Source organism: Aotus nancymaae, unplaced genomic scaffold (assembly GCF_030222135.1).
Source record: "Aotus nancymaae isolate 86718 unplaced genomic scaffold, 86718_ANA_hifiasm-v0.15.2.pri h1tg000007l, whole genome shotgun sequence".
Lineage (NCBI taxonomy): Eukaryota > Metazoa > Chordata > Mammalia > Primates > Aotidae > Aotus > Aotus nancymaae.
This window is the reverse complement of record NW_026988418.1, coordinates 8525142-8548802: the sequence shown is the minus strand read 5'-3', so window position 1 is coordinate 8548802 and position 23661 is coordinate 8525142. Positions and strand designations below refer to the sequence as shown.

At 50.1% G+C, this 23661-nt stretch overlaps 3 protein-coding genes across 6 annotated transcripts in view; 2 read left to right on the top strand and 1 right to left on the bottom strand.

Annotated features, from left to right (window-relative positions):
- ZSWIM5 (zinc finger SWIM-type containing 5) overlaps positions 1 to 7468 on the top strand; it is a 176673-nt gene extending 169205 nt beyond the window's left edge. For both annotated transcript variants that reach the window (XM_012434494.3, XM_012434495.2), the window contains exons 12-14: positions 2328 to 2491; positions 2964 to 3045; positions 3809 to 7468. In XM_012434494.3, the coding sequence (XP_012289917.2) occupies positions 2328 to 2491; positions 2964 to 3045; positions 3809 to 4671 (1109 nt within the window). In that variant the 3' untranslated portion in view covers positions 4672 to 7468. The remainder of the gene's footprint in view (positions 1 to 2327; positions 2492 to 2963; positions 3046 to 3808) is intronic.
- A 99-nt stretch (positions 7469 to 7567) lies between these two features.
- On the bottom strand, positions 7568 to 10954 carry UROD (uroporphyrinogen decarboxylase). Of its 3 annotated transcripts, none has more exons than XM_012434501.2 (10): positions 10845 to 10954; positions 10130 to 10285; positions 9934 to 10013; positions 9795 to 9857; positions 9364 to 9561; positions 9076 to 9237; positions 8556 to 8693; positions 8296 to 8396; positions 8134 to 8200; positions 7568 to 7806 (listed from the first exon to the last, which is right to left on the bottom strand). In XM_012434501.2, exons 2-10 carry the CDS (start codon positions 10155 to 10157, stop codon positions 7645 to 7647), a joined length of 999 nt encoding a protein of 332 aa, XP_012289924.1. In that variant the 5' UTR covers positions 10158 to 10285; positions 10845 to 10954; the 3' UTR covers positions 7568 to 7644. The 3 variants fall into 3 exon arrangements, with proteins under 3 accessions (XP_012289924.1, XP_012289920.1, XP_012289923.1); XM_012434497.3 differs by having other exon boundaries at positions 10130 to 10242; positions 10845 to 10953; XM_012434500.2 differs by lacking the exon at positions 9795 to 9857 and having other exon boundaries at positions 10130 to 10242; positions 10845 to 10953.
- Positions 10955 to 11879: 925 nt separating this feature from the next.
- Positions 11880 to 23388, top strand: HECTD3 (HECT domain E3 ubiquitin protein ligase 3). The gene is made up of 21 exons (XM_012434496.3): positions 11880 to 12316; positions 12499 to 12659; positions 12886 to 12978; positions 13057 to 13192; positions 13495 to 13610; positions 13696 to 13809; positions 13943 to 14025; positions 14467 to 14632; positions 14851 to 14932; positions 15575 to 15757; positions 15906 to 15958; positions 16129 to 16193; positions 16349 to 16452; positions 16689 to 16808; positions 16922 to 17011; positions 18267 to 18473; positions 18695 to 18824; positions 18933 to 19007; positions 19138 to 19219; positions 19335 to 19406; positions 19493 to 23388. Exons 1-21 carry the CDS (start codon positions 11948 to 11950, stop codon positions 19575 to 19577), a joined length of 2586 nt encoding a protein of 861 aa, XP_012289919.1. The 5' UTR covers positions 11880 to 11947; the 3' UTR covers positions 19578 to 23388.
- The last annotated feature ends 273 nt before the right edge of the window (positions 23389 to 23661 follow it).

Here is a 23661-nt window from a genome sequence, read left to right as displayed (position 1 = left end):
TAAATAAATAGAAGAAAGAAAAAAGCCAGTCTGAAAAGGCTACTTAATGTATGATTCCAAGTATATGATACTCTGGTAAAGGCAAAACTATGAAGACAGTAAAAAGATCAATAGTTGCCAGGGAATCAGAGGGAATGGAGAAAGGAATGAACAGGAAAGAAATGAACAGATAGAAAACAGGAGATTTTTAGAGAGTGAAACTATACTGCTGGGCACAGTGGCTCACGCCTGTAATCCCAGCACTTTGGGAGGCCCAGGCAGGCAGATCACAAGGTTAAGAGATCGAAACCATCCTGGCCAACATGGTGAAACCCTGTCTTTACTAAAAAAATACAAAAATTAGCTGGGAGTGGTGGCGTGCACCTGTAGTCCCAGCTACTCAGGAGGCTGAGGCAGGAGAATTGCTTGAACCCGGGAGGTGGAGGTTGTATTGAGCCAAGATTGCGCCACTGCACTCCAGCCTGGTGCCTGGTGACAGAACAAGACTCTGTCTCAAAAAAAAAAAAAAAAGAAGAAGTGAAAGTATTCTATATGACACTGTAATCATGGATTAATGACATACATTTGTCAAAACTCATACAACTATATAACACAGAGTGAACCCTAAACTGTGTTAATAATATATAAATATTGGTTCATCAAATGTACCATACTAATAATAATGTACAGTCAGCCCTCTGTATCTGTGGGTTCTGTATCCGTGTATTCAACAAACCATGGATCAAAAATATTCAGGAAAAAAAATCCTCGAAGTTCCAAAAAGCAAAACTTTAATTTGTTGGGCACAAGGGTACTATATTGAATTCACATGACATGATGTATAGGCATTCTATTCAATATTATAAGTAATCTAGAGGTGATTTAAAGTATATGGGAAGGTATGGTAGGTTATGAGAGACTTGAGCATCCTCAGATTTTGGTATCCAAGGGCAGTCATGGAATCAATCCCCACAGATACTGAGGGATTACTGTATTTATATTGGTTTATCAAACATACCACATTAATAATATAAGATGTTAATAATAGGGGATACATGGGAACTCTCTGTACTATCTGATCAATTTCCAGTAAACCTGAAACTGCTCTAAAGACATAGTCTATTAACTTAAAAAATTATTTTAAAAGATAATAGAAGAATAAAGGAAATCTTTTGCATAATCCTAGCACCCAGAAACTACTATTAATAAGACATTGGTATAAACATTCCTGGAGATTTTCTATTCATATATATGCACATACACTATGTATCTTATTTTTTATAAAAATAGAATCATAGAATATTACAAATTGTTTATAATTCTCACAACAATCCTAAAGGTTATTATTTCCATTTTGTAAATGAAGTTAGTGAACTTTTTTTTTTTCTGAGACAGAGTCTTGCTGTGTCATCCAGGCTGTAATGCAGTGACTCAATCTTGGCTTACTGCAACCTCCGCCTCCCGGATTCAAGTGATTCTTTTGCCTCAGCCTCCTGAGTAGCTGGGACTACAGGCACACGCCACCATGCCTGGCTAATTTTTGTATTTTTTTAATAGAATCAGGGTTTCACCATGTTGGCCAGGCTGGTCTTGAACTCCTGACTTAAAGTAATTCACCCACTTCAGCCTCCCAAAGTGCTGGGATTACAGGCAAGAGCCACCACGCCTGAAGTTATTAGACTCTTGAATGGCTGAACCAGGTTCAGTCCCCAGTGTGTTTTACTCCAAAGCCTATAGTCATACCATTTATCCTCTGACTTTATCAACAGTTACAAAGCAAAACATAAAGCTTACTTTTTGTTCTATCTTTAACATATTTGATCTTTATAAGATATAACAGTCTTTCATACACTACTGTCTTCATCCAGCAACCTTCACTTCATATGATGTTATATTCCTTAACTCTTTGTGCTTTGTATAGAATCCCTGCCTATTGAATAGGAAGTGGTGGCACAGCTCCTTTTTGCTCCAGGGAGCTGTAGTGAGAAGCAGACAGTGGGACTGGCATTCTTTTTTGGCAGTAATATGGCTTTTTGTCTACTGTATAAGTAGCTCTGAAAATTCAGGTATTCAAGAAAATTATTTCTGGTACCTAAAGATCCTGGGGGTAGAGGGTGTTAGGTAGAGACAGATTAAAAGGTGGAAAGAATAGGATTCCCATGGGGTCTGGGGAAGGAAGGAGCCTTAGATACATTTAGTAGAGACAGCTCGATAACCCAGAAGGGCCAGTAGCATTCAGAAGCATTCAATGAATTGATAGCAGCCAGTTCAACCAGTACCTGTTGTGATCAGCTGACTGTTTAGGAAAACTTTAAAACAGACCCTGCCCCTTTTCTTGGCACTTATAGGAGACACTTTGAGACTCCGAACAATTCTGGAAGCAATACAGAAGCACATTCATTCTTCCTCCCTTATCTTCAAACTGGCCCAAGATGCATTCAAGATTGCTACTCCCACTGACAGTAGTACTGACAGCACCCTGCTCAACGTTGCCCTGGAACTTGGGTTACAGGTATGGAGGAAGAGTGAGCCATCCCCAATTTAGACTTCTGACCTAGTGACAATTGGCAGAAGATAAGATCTGCAGGAGACTGGGCACAGACCAAGTCTGGTTCCTTCTTTGTGCCCAGAACACAAGTTTTAGACTAGGGAAAAGGCAAGAATTTCATAAATTGGGCTCCACTTTTAAGTTAAGGCCAGAAGCAAGATATAGCTTTAGGCTCTGTGGGGTCCCTGTCTTCTCTCTTCCTCCCTGTTCCTACAAGTCAAGCAAGGTATGATAAAAAGGACTTTCTGCAGATCATCAGAGAAGCCTCCTCTCTGATTGGTGGGAGGGCTGGGAAAGAAATTAAACTTGTACTTTATCGGGGAGAAACCACTGTTTAAAGCACCAGAAAATATTTGTTGCATAAATGAATGGCAAGGGGAAGGAGAGGTCACAACAGTTAGGCATGGCCCACTGGCAAGGACTCTTTTGTGCCCAGGTGATGCGGATGACCTTATCAACCCTTAATTGGAGACGCAGGGAGATGGTACGATGGTTGGTGACCTGTGCTACAGAAGTGGGTGAGTCTCCCACCTCCCTCTACCCCTAGGGAAAAGGAGTTTCTAGGCCCTACTCTTGGGACAGGACAGTGAATCCTTAGAACTCTCATATTCCTATTCCTGATGGCCTAAGAAAGGATGGGGCTGCTGGTAGAAGATGGCCTCTGTTCACCCAGCCCAAGCCCTGTCCTCACTGCTTGAACCATATCCTGTTCATTCCCGCATCCCCCTTGCCGTCATATCCTGATGTCAGCAGCACTTTGACCCTCTCATCAGAGACATGTCTATGAGAATGAATTTTCAGCTGCTACTCAAGGGCTCCCTTGGGAGGCAGTGGGCCCAGTGGTTTGGTCCCCATCCCTGTACATGCTTGTGAGAAACCCCAGACAACTTGGGGGCTCAGGACCCTTTCTAAAGCCCAAAGCCCCAGCACAAGACTCTACCTTAAGAGGCCCCACTTCAGCTAGAACCCCTGGCAGATCTGTAACCCATGCCTCAGGGCAAGCAAACCCCAGGCTCTACTGCCCCATCCTTGTGAGGGGCTAAGAGCACCTGCAGAAACCTTCAACCCTCTGACCTGGGGAAGGAAGGGATAGGAAGAGACCCCAAACAGGGTCTGGCCATCTGGGATCCTCCCCTTGGCCTGGTTTGCCTCAAATCATCTCAAGGTTGCTGAGGAGGGAGAACTCATCTCTGCAGGCCAAGTTCAAATCCCAATGGTAATCTGGGCAGACCTGAATCAGGACTCAGATGGCCACGGCTGAGCTCAGGCTCTCCCTGACAGGTGTGCGGGCCCTGGTGAGCATCTTGCAGAGCTGGTACACACTCTTCACCCCTACTGAGGCTACTAGTATTGTAGCTGCCACAGCTGTATCCCACACCACTATCCTCCGCCTCAGTCTTGACTATCCACAGCGGGAGGAACTGGCTAGCTGTGCTCGCACACTGGCCCTGCAGTGTGCTATGAAGGATCCACAGAGCTGTGCCCTGTCAGCCCTTACACTCTGTGAGAAAGACCACATTGCCTTTGAGGCAGCCTATCAGATTGCCATTGATGCTGCTGCTGGTGGCATGACCCATTCACAGCTGTTCACCATCGCCCGCTACATGGAGCTCCGTGGTTATCCGCTACGTGCCTTCAAGCTGGCCTCATTGGCCATGAGCCATCTTAACCTGGCCTACAACCAGGATACTCACCCAGCCATCAATGATGTGCTCTGGGCTTGTGCTCTCAGCCACTCTCTGGGCAAGAATGAGCTGGCAGCTCTCATCCCCCTGGTGGTGAAGAGTGTGCACTGTGCCACAGTGCTGTCAGACATCCTACGACGCTGCACAGTGACTGCACCTGGCCTGGCCGGCATCCCAGGCCGCCGCAGCTCTGGAAAGCTCATGTCCACTGACAAAGCTCCACTGCGCCAGTTGCTGGATGCCACCATCAATGCCTATATCAACACTACACACTCACGCCTAACACACATCAGCCCTCGCCACTATGGAGAGTTCATTGAGTTTCTAAGCAAGGCTCGGGAGACCTTCCTGCTGCCCCAGGATGGCCACCTGCAGTTTGCCCAGTTCATTGACAACCTCAAACAGATCTACAAAGGCAAGAAAAAGCTGATGCTGCTGGTGCGAGAGCGCTTTGGCTGAGAAAGCAGATACCTCACCGCCAGGGCAGCCTGGGTTCCCAGGTAGTATCAGGTCAGACTAAGGACACTGAAACATTTGTTCACCCTGAGAGGACTCTGAGCACCTATGGCTGAGGCCAAAGGACCACAGGGCTAAGGATGGGGAGAGTCCAACTCTAGTCGATATGCCTACCTTGGCAAGCTTCTCGCTACAGCCCACTGTTCATGGATGAGCTGAGCCCTGCAGATTGACCAGAAACCCCACAACATGCCACCTCATGCTCCTACATCCTGCATGTCCTGGGCATTGGCCCTGTCTCCCTTGGCAAACACAGAACACTGTTCCGTCTCAGGGATTGCTTAACCAGAGAAACAAACACATTTATGGTACTGTAAATACTATAGCATATGTGTTGCCAATTATTGTAAAGTTGTAACTATTTATAATTCTGGTTCTGATTTGATGGGCACTTGAAGTAGCTATGGGTGGGAGGATATGCTTATTTTCTGAGGAGACTCACAACTATTTCTCAGGTTTCCCTTGTAAAGTGTATGCTGGTAGCAGTGGAAGAGTGGGGTTGCCAAGGAGAAAAATGGCCAGTTAGAATCAATCCCAAGTCTAGTCTATGCAGAATCCCCTGCCTACAGACAGGGCATTTATAACCCAGTGATGGGTGAGGGACAGAGGCCAGGACTGGACTTAGACATTGAAGCTCCTGCCTCACACAGCCTCTTCAGGAGCCTGCTGAACACCTGAAAAACAAGTGCAGGGAGAAGATGAAGGTCTGGGAAGCCACTTGGTTCATAATATTCATCTACTCTGGTCATCTTTGTGTTAGAGAGTGTGTGGTTTCATCTATTATCATGTGTGTGTCTATCTGTATGGCTAAGTACCTGTGTCTGTGCATAGATATATCTGTGCATGCCTGTCTGTATGTGCACATATATATGTGTTATCTGTGTCAGTTCTATGGCTGTATTCCTGTGTGAATATGTGCATACTGGACTGTGGGTTTCTGTGTGAGGATATACACATTTTGCACACGTGAGGATGCACATCTATGTGTAAATGCACTGTTTGTGCATGTTTAGTGTGTATGTGTATATGGGCACACGAGTGCATGTGTATAAATACATTTGTGTCTGTGTGTATGCTTGAACTACACAATAGTTCAACTCTGAAACTTTTATTGTCCCATGCATCCATGTCTTTATATGTGTAACTGAGTGTGTTTCTACATATAGGGATGTCTGTGTATTCATGCTTAAGGATCTGCCTGAATGGCAGATCTGTCTGTCTATTCATGCTTAAGGATCCCCTTTCTTTTTGCCAGATTTCTCTGCCCCATTCCTCTTAAATCTGTCTCACCAGCTAAATGTTTGTTCCCCATCTCTGTGCCTCCTCTGTTCATTCTCTCACCAAACAAGCTTCTAAGCACCAGTCTCCCTCTGCCATCAGACTGGCTGCTTTAGCTCCATGGTTCTCTTCTCGCCCCATACTTGCTTTCTTCCCCTGCTTTCTACCTCAAGCTTCCTCTGCCTGCTTTTGTCACAGTCTTATTACTCACTGACTTGAGCCTTGTCCTAGGAAGCAGGGCTGGTCTGCACTTAATCTCTGCCTTCCTAATTTCTAGCCCTAGTGGGCAGCCCTGTCTTAGCCCTGGCAGACCTCCACAGTGTATCATGTTCCTGCTACCTTCCTGACCACTATGTTCAGCCTGGAATTGTTATAGGAGGTAGCAAAGGCATTCAGAAGAGTCAGTTGGATGCCAGTGTCTTGGTGTTTACTGTTTTATGTCTTAGTTCCTGAGTTGGGGGTGGGAGTTGGTAGGGAAAGGGTGGTATAGCTAGACTGTGAACTAAGAACTTCATCCGCTTTACTTTTTCTTTTTTTTGACAAACTGTCACCTTTTTTACTCCAAACTGACCAAGAAGTTGTATTTGCCGTTTGTGGCTACTCAAGTCTTACTGTCCAGCCAAGGGCCCCTACGTCTCAGCCCAATGGGTTGGTTAAAAAGAGAGAAGCCACTCTCATTTCTGTATCACAGTTGCCCTTTTTTAGCAAGTGCGTGAACTCACAGTGCTTTTCTATGAATAAATCGTGGATCACATAAAAGTTCTCTCAATAAATGAAACCCATCTCTCCCTTCTGCATTGCCCTGGCTGGGCCAGGGAGCTGGTTCAGCCTGCAGCACACTGGGCTCCTAGTGGTCCAAAGGGATACAGAATGATAAAGAATTCGCCATACCAGACCCTTCTCCAGAGCTTACAGACACCTCAGAGCCTTGTTTTGGGAAGCAGGTCCCACCAGGATGGGCAGAAACACCAAGATCTTGAGAAAATTAAAGGGGAGGCTCAGAAAAGAATATAAAGCAACCTGAGTGCCAGAGGGTCTTTTGGTTTCAGAGGACTTCTTGCCTTGGTGATGATGGACTTGTCTAAAGCTCCAATCCTAAGCAACCTAGCTCTGAGCCTTGATGTCCTCCCTGCCTTTTGGTGTGAAAGCTGAGGTTCCCTCAGCTTCTCCCTGCTCACCTAGACTCCATCTTCTTTCCCATCCCTCTCTGAAGTGTTCTAACCCCTTCTGTGCTCCTCTTTGATGTATTCTTCCCTTCTTCCTCAGACATAAAGCCCTATCAATTTGGCCTTTATATGCCATGAGGACCCCACCCATTTTTCTGCAAATGTCACAACCTGAACTGCTAGGAAGCTCTACCCTACATCATGTAGTTCTGGGACTTAGGTATCTGAGAGTAAGATGGGAGTGAGGACGCTTAAGTGCTATAGTACATATTCACTGTTACCTGACCCCCATGACTTGTGAAGAGGATATAGAGAGAGTTCCCAGGGAAGGAACAGAGGCTAAGAAGGAATTGAGGATATGGCATAAGTCTTTCATGAACAAAACTACACAATAGTTCAACTCTGAAACGTTTATTGTCCTAGAAACGATCAATCATCTATGTAAGTGGTACTTGAGGGTAAATGTATGCACTCAGTTCTGTCGAAGCAGACGTGAGTGTCTATGCACAGCATCCACAAAGGCCCCCACGTGTTCTGGGTCCATGTCAGGATAAAGCCCATGGCCCAGGTTGGCAATGTAGCGTTGTGGCCCAAAGTCATCCAGCATCTGCTTCACCAGCTGTCCAATCTCCTCCTGGGGGACCAATAGGGCACTGGCTACAAGAGGGCCAGCAGCCTCTGTCCTCCCTATACATACTAGTGACAAACGCATATGTAGGCATGCTTCCACTCAGTGTTAACTCATTCATTTGATAAAATTTATCAGATGCCTAGTATGGGCCAGGCATGAAGCATAAACACAAATGAACAGCAACAAAAAGTCCAGCCTTGCTAGGGCTTATGTTGTACATACAAAGTAGAAGAGGACAGACAGGCATAAAAAAAGTACAAACAGAGTAATACAACCATATCCACAGGAGTGCACAGAAACTTAGACACACAGAGGGGCCCTGGCTGTTACCTCAGATGCATACAGGGCACAGGGGTCCAGGTTGCCCTGCAATGTCACCGTCTTCCCCACACGCTCCCTGGAAGAAAAGCCAGTGCCACGTTCTAGTAACTGCATACATGGCAGCTCCCCACCCTCACCTCAGCCTCAAGGCCTCACCCTTCCATGGCTTACCGGGCTTTCTTTGGGGCCACTGTCCAGTCAAGCCCAACCACCTCATAGCCAGCTTGGGCCAGCTCCTCCAGGGCAAAATGCCCATCCTTAGCAAAGATGATCTGGAAAAAAGCAGATCACAGGCTACAGAGGGCCTTACTACCACCACTAATCTTTCTTGGCTGTACCTCTGCTGCCCTCCAGTGGTCACTCCAGTCCATGCAGGACTTAGCCTGAAAGCTCCACAGGCTCACCTTCACTCAACCCATCCCAGTCCTCACCATGGGCACTGGTGCCAGGCCTGCTTCCAGCAACCTGGCCTTTACTCGCTTGGCCACATCACGGATGTAGGGCAGTGCAAATATGTTGAAGAGATGTGGGCCAAGATGCCCTGCATGGGACTCAAACAGCTGCAATGCCTACAGATAGGGTATGGTGAAGAGAAACATGTAACACACAAAGAGGAAGCACGTCAGGCCCCACATACAAAATCCACCTCAATTTTCCCCAGATGACTTCAATCCCTGATACTGCCTGAACCTATAAATCCAGTTCCAGTAAAATAATAATAGCAATAAGTTATACTTTCTTTATATCCCAGCACTAGCTTTGGTCTCTAAATACTCAGAGCATTAAGCCCCACTGCCAGTGTTAGCATGAGCTTGGCTGCTCAGCCAGATCATTGGAGGCCAAGGTTCTTTCATGCCTGGCATTAAGACTGCCCTCTCAGGTTTAGGACACTTTTGCTTCTGGTCCTCACAGACCAAATCCCAGCCTATTTGTCTCTCTCTCAGGACTCACCTGGGCACCAGCCACCACTTGTCCTACCAGATATGGGATCAGAGCATCAGTGAGGATGCGAAGCAGCTGGTGACTGGCCTGAGGTCTCTGATAGAGCCAGCGCTTGGCCTGAGCCATGGTGCTTGAGCCACCACCCTCAACCATGTATGCCATCAGGGTCCACTACAGAAGGATAGAAAGATGGTGTCATAAGTGCAGAAGCCAGACTGATACTTCCTTCCTTTGTCTACCCCAGACCTGCCAGAGTGATCTCCCCATGCCCCCAGTCCCTGCCCTGTCCCACATTACTGGGGCACCAGCAAAGCCAATCAGTGGCACACGTCCAGCCAGTCGTCGTCGGGTAAGGGTGATGGCTTGGAACACATAGCCTAGCTCAGAGGCTACCACTGCTGGATCCCGTAGGCGCTCTAGGTCCCGCTCTTCTCTTAATGGCTCTGGGAAGCTGGGTCCTTTGCCAGGTACCATGGTCACCTCCATGCCCAGTGCCTGGATGGGGAGAAAACATCTGCGTTCCCAAAATGGAACTCCAGGAGGAAAGATTCTGTTCAGCCCATTCCAGGAGAAGGAAAAGGAGAATAAAACTGCCAAACTCATCTCTTTCAACCTTAGTTTTTCCCTCCATCCAGTTAGGATAAGTGCTTATTTTGAAACTTCACTGGACTGATAGGATTTTCAAGGGGTCCTTGGATTATATTTCAGGTTCAGGTTTGAGTGGGTACCTGGGGTACAACAAGGATGTCGGAGAAAATGATGGCAGCATCCAGAGGGAAGCGACGCAGTGGCTGTAGGAAACAGGAGACAGGTTGCTAGGTGGCAAGCTGAAGGCATAAATCTTTCCCTCTTTTGTGGACCCCTCACCTGCAGAGTCAGTTCACAGCAGGCCTCAGGAGAACGACAAGTGCTGAAAAAGTCCTGGGCTGCCCGGGTTTCCCTAAACTCTGGAGACAGAGGGAAGACGGGGCTCAGCTTTGAGGCCCTCCAAAATCTTCTCCTGCCCCTCGAAAACTTTTCACCCTCCTAAGTTTTATCTAGGTTTTCAGGCCCTGACTCTCACCTGGTAAGTAACGGCCTGCCTGGCGCATGCACCAAACGGGAGTATAGTCTGTTTCCTCTCCCCAGGCTGCTCGCAGGAATGTGTCATTCTTCAGCTCCGGAAAACCCTTAAGTCTGGCGATCAGGTGGGGGTGGAGGTAGGTGTCAGTATGCTAGGCTGAAGGTTGGGGAAAGCGCGGGTTCATAAGGCCGATTCAGTCCAGGACCGCTATCTACCTCCTCCAGGCCGCCCGTTCCGCCTCCTCTCTGCCTATCAGGTGGTGCACAAACTCTAAAGGGGCCCGCGCTGGGGCCTCTTCTCTCAACTTAGTCCTTACTCTCCCAAGCTCGAAGCAACTAGAGGGATTGGGGATAGGGAATGAAGGCCCAGTAAGGATAGTCTGGGGGTCTTCGGACTAGAGTCTCAGAAACAGGGTTATCAGTGGGCTGGTTCATGGGCTGATAGATTCCCCAGGGTGGGAGGTAGTCAAAGAGAGATCAAAGTTGATGGTCCCAGAATAGAGATCCTGGTTGGAAACCTGAGGCATCCCTTGAATTAAGGCCCCTGGGATGAAGGTCTCAAAAATCCATGGTTTTAGGATTCAGGATCCCAGCTAACGGAGTTCAGGTTGAGAGAGCTCCAGCGTGGGGAAAGGGGAGTACACGGATAGAGTCCTGAGTTGGAAGGCTCAAATTAGAAGCCCAGCTAGCCACACCGCGTGCTCTGGAGAACTCACCCCAACCCGTTCGCTTCCATGGTTAGCTGTAACTGCGAGCTCAATCCTCAATTTAACCTGAATCTGAGCCTGCCCCCTTCAAGTCTAGGCTCCGCCCCTTCCTGGAGGGCACCAAGGGCGTCGCCATGTTGAAGATCACATGATCAGACTCCAGCGACAGCTTCTGGGCTGCCCTGGCTGCCGCCCGTAGGACCCCTACCTTTTTTTCACCGTAAAGTCTGCTGTAGCGACGCAACAACAAACGCCCAAAAGAAAGAACTCCGCTGTAACTACATCTTACAGTGATATGAGGTATTTGTTCTCATCTGATGGTCTGAGTATGCCGGAGGCTTGGCGCAAGTCCCACTCATGATTCTAACAGTCTTATCCAACCAGGCATACTGAGGATGATGGAACCAGGCTGTACAGGAAACTGAAATCATCATGTACTTATATTACCCATTAAAAGCCTGGAACTGTAGTAGGTACAGAGGTTAGCTCTCTGCTCAAGACAGCTTCGGCCTTTAAGGAACTACAAGACTGTGGGGAAACAGAAATCAGCAATCACATTAAAATGAATAATGATCACCAGTGGTCTTGGGATTAGGAGTGACAACCAGGGTCAACCCAAATGACTCGACTCCTGTCAGTGGCAGGAGAAAGGGCCATTCTCTCAAACATTTTAGTCACACCATCCATAGGACAGGGAGTCTAGCAGATTTTAAAACGACTCGTTGGAGGTGGGAGGAAAAACAGCAGGCCGAAGGACCAGAAAAATGACTGTTGCAATGATCCAGGTTAGATAGAATGGTGACTTGAATAAGGGTAGTAGCAGTAGAGATTAAATGGTAGCAGCAAGGAAATGGAGAGAGGGAGATCAATCAGGTAGAAATCACCGATCTTGGGTTTAGTCGGCTGGGTTAGGGTGGCACAGAGGCCCGTAGTATGGTTGAGTGTAGGAGTACACAGGGCAATACGGTGAGAGTTGGGGCGCGCTTAGTCCAGAACATACGGTGAAGGCTGGCCAAAGGCGGGGTAGGGCGTGGTGGGAAGCTCAGTCCACGGTCGCGCCAGCTGTTTCCCGGGCAGGGTCGCCCCTAGGCGCTGCCCTCTGCCATTTCGCCATGGCAGGTCCTGGCCCGGGCGCGGCTCTGGAGTCACCGCGGCAGCTGCTGGGCCGAGTGCGCTTCTTGGCGGAGGCAGCGCGGAGCCTCCGCGCCGGGCGGCCGCTGCCGGCAGCGCTGGCTTTTGTGCCGCGAGAGGTGCTTTACAAGCTTTACAAGGACCCGGCGGGACCGTCGCGCGTGCTCCTGCCCGTGTGGGAGGCAGAGGGCTCGGGGCTGCGTGTGGGCGCCGCAGGCCCAGCCCCCGCTACCGGTTCCGGGCCTCTCCGCGCCGCTCGCGACAGCATCGAGCTCCGGCGGGGCGCCTGCGTTCGCACCACGGGCGAGGAGCTGTGCAATGGCCACGGGCTCTGGGTGAAGCTCACCAAGGTGCGCTCTGCCCTGCCCAGGACCCTGTAAAAGACCCCCGGGACCAGAGAAACCCCTGGCTGTTTCCCTTTCCTCCTATGTATTGAGTTGGGATTGCGTTCGGTGCCCTTTGCCCTGGGCTGGGCAGGGCGGGCGGCTGGGCAGTTCCCTGACAGTTGTCCCCATCCGGCGCGTCCCGGCAGGAGCAGTTGGCAGAGCACCTGGGCGACTGCGAGCTGCAGGAAGGCTGGCTGCTGGTGTGCCGCCCGGCAGAGGGCGGAGCCCGCCTGGTACCCATTGACACTCCCGACCACCTCCAGCGGCAGCAGCAGCTCTTTGGCGTGGATTATCGGCCGGTGCTCAGGTCCTGCACGTGCTGTCACATGGCGGGGCCAGGAGGGCTTGGGAACACTTCAGCCACAGCCTGGGGTGGGTGGGATACTGGAGCCGAGGCAGGAAGGGGTGGGACGTGAAGGGGGCTCAGGTCGGGTGTCTGGAGGCGGGGAGATAGTGCCCTGGAGAAGGCCTGGAGCTAATGTCCTGCTGCCCGCTGATGCCTCCCCATCCCACTTCCTACTCTGTGCCCACAGGTGGGAACAGGTGGTGGACCTGACATACTCACATCGCTTGGGATCGAGACCTCAGCCTGCAGAGGCATACGCAGAAGCTGTACAAAGGCTACTGTGAGTGAGATGGAATGGGGTGGGGAGGAAGGAGCTCTGCGTCTGGGCCCAGTCTAATAGGGGCTTGGGGTTGCTTAGCTATGTACCCCCGACATGGACCTACGAGTGCGACGAGGACCTGATCCACTTCTTGTATGACCACCTGGGCAAGGAGGATGAGAACCTTGGTAGCGTGAAGCAGTATGTGGAGAGCATAGACGTTTCCTCCTACACGGTGGGTGCTGGGGCTCCTCCCACCCCAGGCAAGATATAGTCACACCCCTCAAGGCTAGATCCAGAAAGAACTCCCACTTCCAGGCCAGGACCAAAACAGAGTGCCCATGGGCCACACTCAGTTCAGCTCCCCATCTTGGAAGTCTATAGGAACCCCTACACACCCACAGGCCCCCCATCCCATACCAGTTGCCCTTTAGCCCAGCTTCACTATGTTTTCTCTCTGATGCTACTGGCCCAGAGCACAAGCCTAGCACAGGGAGGGAGGGTAACTGCTGACTCCACCTCTCTGCCCCTGCCCAGGAGGAGTTCAACGTGTCCTGCCTGACAGACAGTAATGCCGATACCTATTGGGAGAGTGATGGGTCCCAGTGCCAGCACTGGGTACGGCTTACCATGAAGAAGGGCACCATTGTCAAGTGAGTAGGCTCTGGGCAGGACAGGGTGGGTGAGCCATGTGACTGTAGGTTCGCAAAGACCCATGTTCACACTCTGAACCTTCAGGAAGCTGCTACTCACAGTCGATACCACAGATGACAACTTTATGCCTAAGCGGGTGGTGGTCTATGGGGGCGAAGGAGACAACCTAAAGAAGCTGAGTGACGTGAGCATTGACGAGTGAGCAGGCTGGCCTGGGGAGGGTAGTAGGGCGTGTTCCAAGCCTGGCCCAGCTAAGTTTGAGTGAGACTCCAGCAATCTCTGCAGGCTTGAGACAGGGAGTATCTGCAGTGCCTCACACTCATCTCCTCAGGACCCTGATCGGGGATGTCTGTGTCCTGGAAGACATGACTGTCCACCTCCCAATCATCGAGATTCGCATCGTGGAGTGCCGAGGTGAAGCTTAAGGCTATAAGGAGGGAAAGAGAGCCCAGTGTGGAGATGGGGCAAATAGACAGTGAGTGTGGAAAGAAGAGGATGGGCTTGGAGCTGGGGTGAAGGTGATGCTGAACTAACTCCAGGATTTGAAGCTTTGGGGCCTGAGCCAGGTGGGACGTGTCAGCTACAGGCCTACCTTAAAGCCATACAGGTGGTTGGGCTCACCTGGAAGAGGGACTGAGTTGGGACCCTTAGGCATCCCACCATTATAGTGGTAGACAGAGGAATCAGCAGGAATAGATAAATTAGAATTGGGTGATAGAAGGTGATCTTGAAGGTCTTGAGTTACTAAGGGCTAAGAGTGACAAAAGACTGAGCATCCAAGGAGCCATTCCCAGGCCTGAGGGTCAAGGAGGCAGCAGGTGCCATAAATGACCTCACTCTGACCCCTTCCCCCAGATGATGGGATTGATGTTCGTCTCCGAGGGGTGAAGATCAAGTCGTCTAGACAGCGGGAACTAGGGTTGAATGCAGACCTGTTCCAGCCGAGTAGTCTGGTGCGATATCCACGCCTGGAAGGCACTGACCCCGAAGTACTGTACCGCAGAGCTGTCCTCCTGCAGAGGTGGCTGTGGTCCCGGACCTGTGGGCCCTTCCCTTCCCCCCACATTGAGTGTTGTGTGTGTGCATGGATGAAGTCCCCAAGGTCTCGTAGTGTAGGCTGTTCAAGGGTCAGAGTAGCCCCCAGGTCCTGCCTTCTCCTGTCCCTGTGTGTTGGGGAGTTGGGGATCTTACACGTATGACAAACTTTAGCTGCAGTCAATCGTTACCTACCCATGCCAGATTCATCAAGATCCTCGATAGTGTCCTGCACCACCTGGTACCTGCCTGGGACCACACGCTGGGCACCTTCAGTGAGATTAAGGTGAGCCGACCCACCCAGTGCTAGTCTTGGCAGTGCAATCCCCCTTCCTGCTCATGTAGTTGTTCATTCTTTAGCAGAGTTCCTAAAACCTTCTCTAGGGCAAGACCTTTGCTAGGTCTAGGAACATAGGAAAAAAGTCAGAACAAATGGTCCAAATTTAGTATTTGGGAGGCTGTTCCCCATATGAGTGTGTGGAATACCCAAGGGCTATTGACAGCACAGGCGGGGCAGGTTGCATGAGAGGTACATACTGGGAGTTACCAGCAGCTCAAGACGACCTGAGAAAAGTGTGCAGGAAGGTGTGAGTGTGACAGAGGGATGAGGGTGGGAGGATGTGGGCAGGAGGCAGGTCCTGGTTGTAGAGGGTCCTGTGGGCTAGGCTGTGAAGCAAGGACTTTGTCCCAGGGTAGTAGAGCTATTGGAAAGGTGGTAAGCAAGGTAATGACAATATTAGATTTTTTTGTTTTGTTTTGAAAAGCTCCCCTCTGGTGGCTAAACTAAAGAAGGGACTGGAGACAAGGACAGGGATGGACTAGACTTAGACTGAAATGATGGAATTGAATACAGGCAGAGAGGAAAGTTCCAGGGCCTGGACAGAGGCTGACTGCCACTCATCCTGCTCTGGCCACCTCTCCTCACTAGCAAGTGAAGCAGTTCCTACTGCTGTCCCGCCAGCGGCCCGGCCTGGTGGCTCAGTGCCTGCGTGACTCAGAGAGCAGCAAGCCCAGCTTCATGCCACGCCTATACATCAACCGCCGCCTTGCCATGGAACACCGTGCCTGCCCCTCTCGAGACCCTGCCTGCAAGAATGCGGTCTTCACCCAGGTCTGGACCACCTAGGGTCAGACTGAGATAGGACCAGTCAAGGGCCAAGGGGGCTAGGCCAAGAGGGACCTGAACAAGGTCTTTGGGCAAGTATGGGGCCAGGTCTTGATATACTTTCCTATGACTCCCTTTTCCTCCTTGCCCCCAGGTATATGAAGGCCTCAAGCCCTCTGACAAATATGAAAAGCCCCTGGATTACAGGTATGGCATGAGAGTGAAGGACTTACTCCGGACACCCGTGTGCACACACACAACCACACACTGCTCCAGGCACCCCTCGCCATGACTGGTTTTCCCAGTGGTCTCTGGGCTGATGAATTGCCCTGTACCCTGGCCCCACATAATGACAGATCTGCACACGTTTTTTGCAGGTGGCCCATGCGTTATGATCAGTGGTGGGAGTGTAAATTCATTGCAGAAGGCATCATTGACCAAGGTGAGGCCCTGAGGGAGAATGACAAGGGTCCTGCTTGCTGCCCTATTAAAGTGATAGAGGATCTTCACCAGCTAATAATAATAGGGGGCCTATTCATTACCCCATTATGGGAGTTGGGCTCTTGAATACCCAGCTGAGGGCATCTGTCATTTCAGGGGGTGGTTTCCGGGATAGCCTGGCAGATATGTCAGAAGAGCTGTGCCCTAGCTCAGCGGATACCCCTGTGCCTTTGCCCTTCTTTGTGCGCACAGCCAACCAGGTAATCTCCTCCCTTTTCATCACTGCAAACCTCTCAGGTGCCAGATTGAGCTAGAAAGGGGGCAGAAGAGGGACTGAGTTGCTCAGGGCAACCTCTGGGCAGACAGGGAGAGGAGGAGCCACTGTACATTTGGAGGGATCATTTAGGATCCCCAGTGGAAAATGTTTAGGGAAGTCTTTGGGGTAGGAGAGTAGGGTGTATTTCATGTCACGCTGACAGCTCTGTCTCTGGGGCAGGGCAATGGCACTGGTGAGGCCCGGGACATGTATGTGCCCAACCCCTCCTGCCGAGACTTTGCCAAGTATGAATGGATTGGACAGCTGATGGGGGCTGCCCTTCGGGGTAAGGAGTTCCTGGTGAGTAGCCTTATCCATACCCCCATCCAACCAGCCCTGGCCCCTGAAAGGAGGGGCCAGCCAAACCTGGGCAGTTGAGGGTAAGAAGACAGTGGGGAGTGTTTGTCATACAGGTCCTGGCCCTGCCTGGTTTTGTGTGGAAGCAGCTTTCTGGTGAGGAGGTGAGCTGGAGCAAGGACTTCCCAGCTGTGGACTCTGTGCTGGTGAGTAGGACCTGGAACCAATGTTTCCTGTGCCCAGTCCCTAAAGGTTGGTCCTCCCTAAGACTGTTCTGTACCTTGTTCTTCCACCACACACAAGATCCCTCTCCAATCCTGTCTACTCCCATAGCTTCAACTACTGTCTCTATACTCATGACCCCTAAAATCCTGACTTCTAGCCCCAGCCTCTCCTAAGCTTGGGGTCATATATGCATCTACATCCTGGACATTTGCCCCAAGATGGCGTTTCAGGCTCACTGTATTCTTTATCTTCTCCCAAGACTATTCCCCTCTAGGGCTTCTGCCTCAGACGGGTGCCATGTCCCACTCCTCCCCATGCCAAAGCCCACAGGACCATCCTTCACCCCTCCTTCTCCCTTGTCCCCACATTGTTTTGTTGTTGTTGTTGTTTTTGAGACAGTCTCACTCTGTCACCCAGGCTGGAGTGCAGTGGCGTGATCTCGGCTCACTGCAACCTCCACCTCCCAGGTTCAAGCGATTCTCCTACCTCAGCCTCCTGAGTAGCTGGAATTACAGGTGCACGCCACCATGCCCAGCTAATTTTTGTGTATTTAGCAGAGACGGGGTTTCACCATGTTAGTCAGGCTGATCTCAAACTCCTGACCGTGTGATCCTCTCACCTTGGCCTCCCAAAGTCTTAAGTCTCCCTCTGTAATCTGTCTACTTCTCCCATATCACTACTATTTCCCTGCCTGATTGAGCCACCTTTTCTCCAGAGCTAACTGCTTACTAAAAAACTGGTGTCCCTGTCTCCATTCTTACCCATTTGGACTCCATGCAGCCAGAGTAACTCATTTCACTCTCCTTATTTAAACTCATTGATGGCTTGACCCTAGGTTTAGGATAGAATGCAGAATCTGTAAAGGCCTTACATGAACCTGTATCTCTGGCCACTTGGTTTACATTCAGGCCCTAGCCAAACAGATTCCTTAGGCCTTTTGCTCTTTCCAGCCTTCTCAAAGATGTTTTCTCTCCTAACTTTGCTTATGGCCCAGCCATCATTTGGGTCTCGGCTGAGATGCCGTTTCCCACAGAATGCCTCCTCTGGCCTCCAAGGCTGGTTAGGTGTTGTCTTGATGCTTTAACAGCTCCTTCCTTACTGACATCCTCATTCCCTGCTGTCTACAGGGGCACTGCCTTGCCTGGCTCTCTCTGCTTCCCTGTGAGCATCTTGAGGAAAGACAGGGACCGTCTCCACAATGACAAGGTTGTCTCCCTGCCTCTCTCCAACCCCCAGGTGAAGCTCCTGGAAGTGATGGAAGGAATGGACAAGGAGACATTTGAATTCAAGTTTGGGAAGGAGCTAACATTCACCACTGTACTGAGTGACCAACAGGTGGTTGAGCTGATCCCTGGGGGTGCAGGCATCGTCGTGGGATATGAGGACCGTTCTCGTTTCATCCAACTGGTCCAGAAAGCACGGCTAGAGGAGAGCAAGGAGCAGGTAGTACCCAGAGGCCAGTAGAACAGAGAGCTTTGGCCCCTCCTGAGACCCAGCCCCTGGGAGCTAGAGCGCAGCGTGTAGGCCACCAGTACTCCAGGAAATCTGGCCCCCACCATTCCTCAGTGCCACCCTCCTGCTGCTCAGAGTGTACAGAGATGCCCCCCAGTGTAAGACAGGAGTTATGCCCTCTTCCTCAGCCAAGACTTTTACCCACTCCCCAGGTGGCAGCTATGCAGGCAGGTCTGCTGAAGGTGGTGCCACAGGCTGTGCTGGACTTGCTGACCTGGCAAGAGTTGGAGAAGAAAGTGTGTGGGGATCCAGAGGTCACTGTGGATGCTCTGCGCAAGCTCAGTGAGTTCCCCAAGGCGAGGCAAGGCAGGGCAGCACAGCACATGGGCTGGGGCTCAAGGACTGGGCAGGATGAAACCCAAGAATGAATACTGGCCTTATCTCCACTAGCCCGGTTTGAGGACTTTGAGCCATCTGACACGCGGGTGCAGTATTTCTGGGAGGCGCTGAACAACTTCACCAATGGTCAGTGGAGGAGGGCAGGGTGACATCTGGGTTTGGACTCCACTGCTGGGACACAGAGGCAGGGTAGAAGTTGTAGACCTTCCCTCACCATCCACACTGATGGTGGGCACTGATTTCCTTCTCCCTCCAGAGGACCGGAGCCGCTTCCTGCGCTTTGTTACAGGCCGCAGCCGCCTGCCAGCACGGATCTACATCTACCCTGACAAGCTGGGGTGAGTGCTGGAGGGAGGCCTGAAGGTGCCGTGGCCACCTTCTGTCCTCCCTCCCCACATACAACACGTGTGTCCCAACACATCTTCCTGACGTATGGTCCTTAAATGCCGCCAGCTACGAGACCACAGATGCGCTGCCTGAGTCTTCCACCTGCTCCAGCACTCTGTTCCTGCCACATTATGCCAGGTGGGTTTTTCTTAGGCTCAAGTTGGGGCCCAGGGGATTCTCATCCCCTGTAATGGAGGTGTCTGACCAAGTCCCCATTCCTGCAGTGCGAAGGTATGCGAGGAGAAGCTGCGCTATGCAGCTTACAACTGCGTGGCCATCGACACTGACATGAGCCCTTGGGAGGAGTGAGGTGTGCCACAGGTTGCGGGCCCGGCAGGACTACACAGGTCCCTCTTGACCAGGGCGAAGACACCTTCCCTGCCCCGGTTTGAGTCTGTGCTCATGATATGAGCTGATGTGCTTGGCAAAATTCCGTGTGCCCTGCTCCTGTGTGCAGTTGGAATGGGGCAGCTGGTGTGGTCAGGTGAACACTAGTGGCCCAGCCCCGCAGACCCACAAGCCCTACCCGTGCTGGGGCTTGCTTCCCGAGATATTTCACCTCTTGAGAAGGAATCTTCCACAAGCCCAGCACAAGCTGCCAGGCCTGAGCTACTTGAAGGGGGCCATCTAGGTCCCCAACACATGGACTTTGCCTCCATTTTCAGCTCCCTTTTTTCTCCTATTTTCTCTCTGGCTTTTTTCAGCCATGACTCAAAACTAAAAACACTGGAGATTGATGGAGGCCCCTCTCCAAGCAGGGAGCCTGGGATGGGCAGGGAGTGATGGCCAAACTCCTTGGTCACCCGCTCCAAGAAGGAAGCAGTAGCTGAGCACCTGCCCTCACATACTGCTATTTTCCTCCTCTCCCTCCATACTGGAGATGTGGTGAGCTCTGTTCTTCCAGCCTAGTCTCAACAAAGTGCCACCACCTTCCCTGGCTTAGAACCCACATCCACTCAATGTGAACTCTTTACTACCACACGACCTCCCCACATTCATCACTTCTGTATCACTTCAGCCTGACTCCATCTGCTCTTTCACCCCCAAGATTTTGCACAGGTTGAGGCCAGTTATGTCCTTTTGAAATCTGTAATAGCTCCCCTTTCCCCAACTCTAAAGCCTAGACCTCAAACCTGCTCCTAGAGCTATGCACGCCCCTACCCCAATTGACCATCCTCCCTTCAGGGCCTCCATGACACTCCATGAAAAGAAGTTCTTGCATACTGGAAAGTTGAATAAATAGATGAATTCATTCCTTCAGAATGTGTTTATTGGGCCCTGGGCTTAGGCACAGGGATCAGAAAGAGAAATCAACTTTAATGCCCTGCTAGGAGCCAAGAAGATGAATGTTAAGTGTGAGTAGTAGGGCTTCTCAGTGACAAATGCTGCACAGTTACACATCTGGAGCTGAGCAGGGACATAAGGGCCCCACTGCCCAGAAAAGGGAAAACAAACAGAAGCTGCCCTGACATTTTCTGGCATGGATATGGTGATTTGGAGGATGGAAGTCCACTTCTGGAACCAACTGGGCAGAAGAATTTGACATCATAGAAGACAGAGACTTGGGAGGGCTGACAAACCAGCCAAGTCACGGTTGTTGACAGAAGTCAAGTCCGTAGCATCTTTATTACCCTGCCCCCAGCCCCCCAGCTAAGGTGCAGTATTTTTGGTTTTTGTTTAGGTCTCTGTTGCCCAGGCTGGCATGCAATGGTGCAATCACGGCTCACTCCAGCCTGGGCCTCCTCGGCTCAAGTGGTCCTCCCACCTCAGGTTCCTGAGTAGCTGGGATCACAAGTATACCACCACTTCCAGCTAATTTTTTGCAGAGATGGGGTTTTCCCTATGTTAAGCAGGTTGTTCTTGAACTCCTGGCCTGAGGCATTCTCCCACCTCAACCTCCCAAAGTGCTAGGATTATAGCCCTGAGTAGTCTTCAAGAACAGGTACCTGGGGCCAGGCATCGTGGCTCACACCTGGAATCCCAGCACTTTGGGATGCTGAGGCAGGCGGATCACTTGAGCCCAGGAGTTTGAGACCAGCCTAGCCAACATGGTGAAACCCTGTCTCTACTAAAAATACAAAAATTAGCCGGGTTTGGTGGTGTGTGCCTGTGGTTCCAGCTACTTGGGAGACTGAGGCAGGAGGATCACTTGAGCCCGGGAGGTGGAGGTTGCAGTGAGCCAAGATCATGCCATCAGCCTGGGCGACAGTGAGACCCTGTATCAAAAAAGAAAAGGAATATCTGGGAGAACCCTGTGTATGAACAGTACTCCTACACCCCCACAGTGGACAGTCATGCCCTCAAGCACAGCCCCAGGGTCCTAGTCGTCTCAGAGTCAAGGTACAATGTGAGACCTTGTGGTGGCTGATTGCACAGAGAAGTGGCTTGCACAGAGTCCCGCCCTGACAACTCTTCTCCTCCTTGTCCTCTAGGGTGCGCCCTGATGCTGCCTTAGTTGGGAAACTACTGTGCGAGGGGTAGATCTCCTCTGTCCATTGTATGCACCCCAAGGCCTATCCCAAAACACGGAACTTAAACAGCTGAGTCTCGGCTGTCACCGTCCGCCCCCACCCCCCCCCCCGTCACCCTGCACCTTGGGTGGTGAACCCCCTTCCCTCCCAGGGAGCAGAAGAGACAGGAACCCCTGGGGCTGCCACCCTCACCCAGCTCTGCTCTTCCCAGGTCAGAGGTGTGCCTTCTCTCTCCTCAGGAGAGGGCCCCGGCCATGTGCACCTGCAGGAAGTAGTCCGTTTCTGTTCCTGGTATGGTCACATGAAGCCTTTAGTCCCTCTTTCACTCACTGTATGTTTTGTAGCCTGCATTTTATTTAACCCTTCATTCATTCATTCTGTAAACTAATAGGCATCAGCCACCTAGGTCCGGCACTATACTAGGTGAATGGATAAAATCATGGCTAAAGCAGTGATAATTTTAGCCCTCATGGGATTTAAACTCTAATGGGAGAGACATATATAAACAAAGAGTTGCATTAACAATTGTGTAAAAGCCACAAAGAAGTGAAAATTGTTAAGAGGACAAAACAGGATCATTCTAACCAATGCAGCTCAATGAAATGCAAAGTTCCTAAGGCATGTAACTGAACACAAAGGCCAACTGAGAAGCCTGTTGAGTACTGTGTTGCTGGAGTGTAAAGGGAAGAGAGAAATGAGACTCTAGGCTTATAAGGCCAGTTTTAGGATTTTATAATGAACAGCCCTGAGGGTGTTAAGAAGAAAGTGACATAATTATATTTGCCTTTGGTGGCTGTGTAGAGAAGGGGTTGAGAAGGAGACAGGTGGCAGGGATTAATCAAAGCAGGAAATGGTGACTGGGAGAAGGGGCACTTATTTTAACCATTTATTTGTTTATTTATTTGATACAGTGTCTCCCTATGTTGCCCAGGCTGGAGGGCAGTGGTACGATCTTGGCTTATTACAACCTCTGCCTCCCAGGTTCAAATGATTCTCCTTGTCCCAGCCTCCCAAGTAACTGGGATTACAGGTGTCTGCCATCATGCCCGGCCAATTTTTGTATTTTTAGTGGAAACAGGGTTTCACCATATTGGCCAGGCTGGTCTCAAACTCCTGACCTCAGGTGATCCACCCGCCTCAGCCTCCCAAAGTGCTGGGATTACAGGCATGATCCACCGTGCCCAGCCAATTTGTATTTATTTTAAACCTTTTGCAGATGGACATTAAGATTGTTTACAAATTTTCAATACTGAAAACTACAGATGTTGCAATCAACATCCTCATGCATATACCATTGCATTATCTACTTATTTTCTTAGAATAACTTCTTAAAATCACTTCATTGAGAAACTGCCCTATAGGAAGAATGAATCAATTTTCAATCCCTCTAGTGTCTATTTCCTAAACTCTCACCACCCTTGAGCATTAACACTTAAAAATGTTTATTGACAATTCAGTGTGCTGAAAAATGGTAAAATTGTTATGTTTTATTTGCATTGTTTTATTTACTATATCGAGCCATTATTTTTCTTTATGAGCTACACTTCATATATTTTTGTCCATTTTTCTGTTGTTTTTATTATATTTTATTGATTTGTATTAACCTTTGCATGGTACTAAAATAATAAAAGCTTGGTAGTTGCTGATCATCCTCTTAGCAAAGCACTGTGATAAGTAACATACATTTATTATCTTGTTTTATCTTTTCAACAACTCTGTGAAGTAAGTACTATTATTATGCCCTTTTCCACATGAGAAACCTAGAGCAATGAGGAATTAAATTACTTGCTCAGGATAAGTAGTTAAGTGATGGAGATCAGGATGGTGGTCTGCCAGCTCCAAAGCCTGCTGACTCAGTATCTAAGGCTTTATATACTTAGGTCTGTCACAAAGGTGACAGACCCCTTTGTCTGTCATGTCAG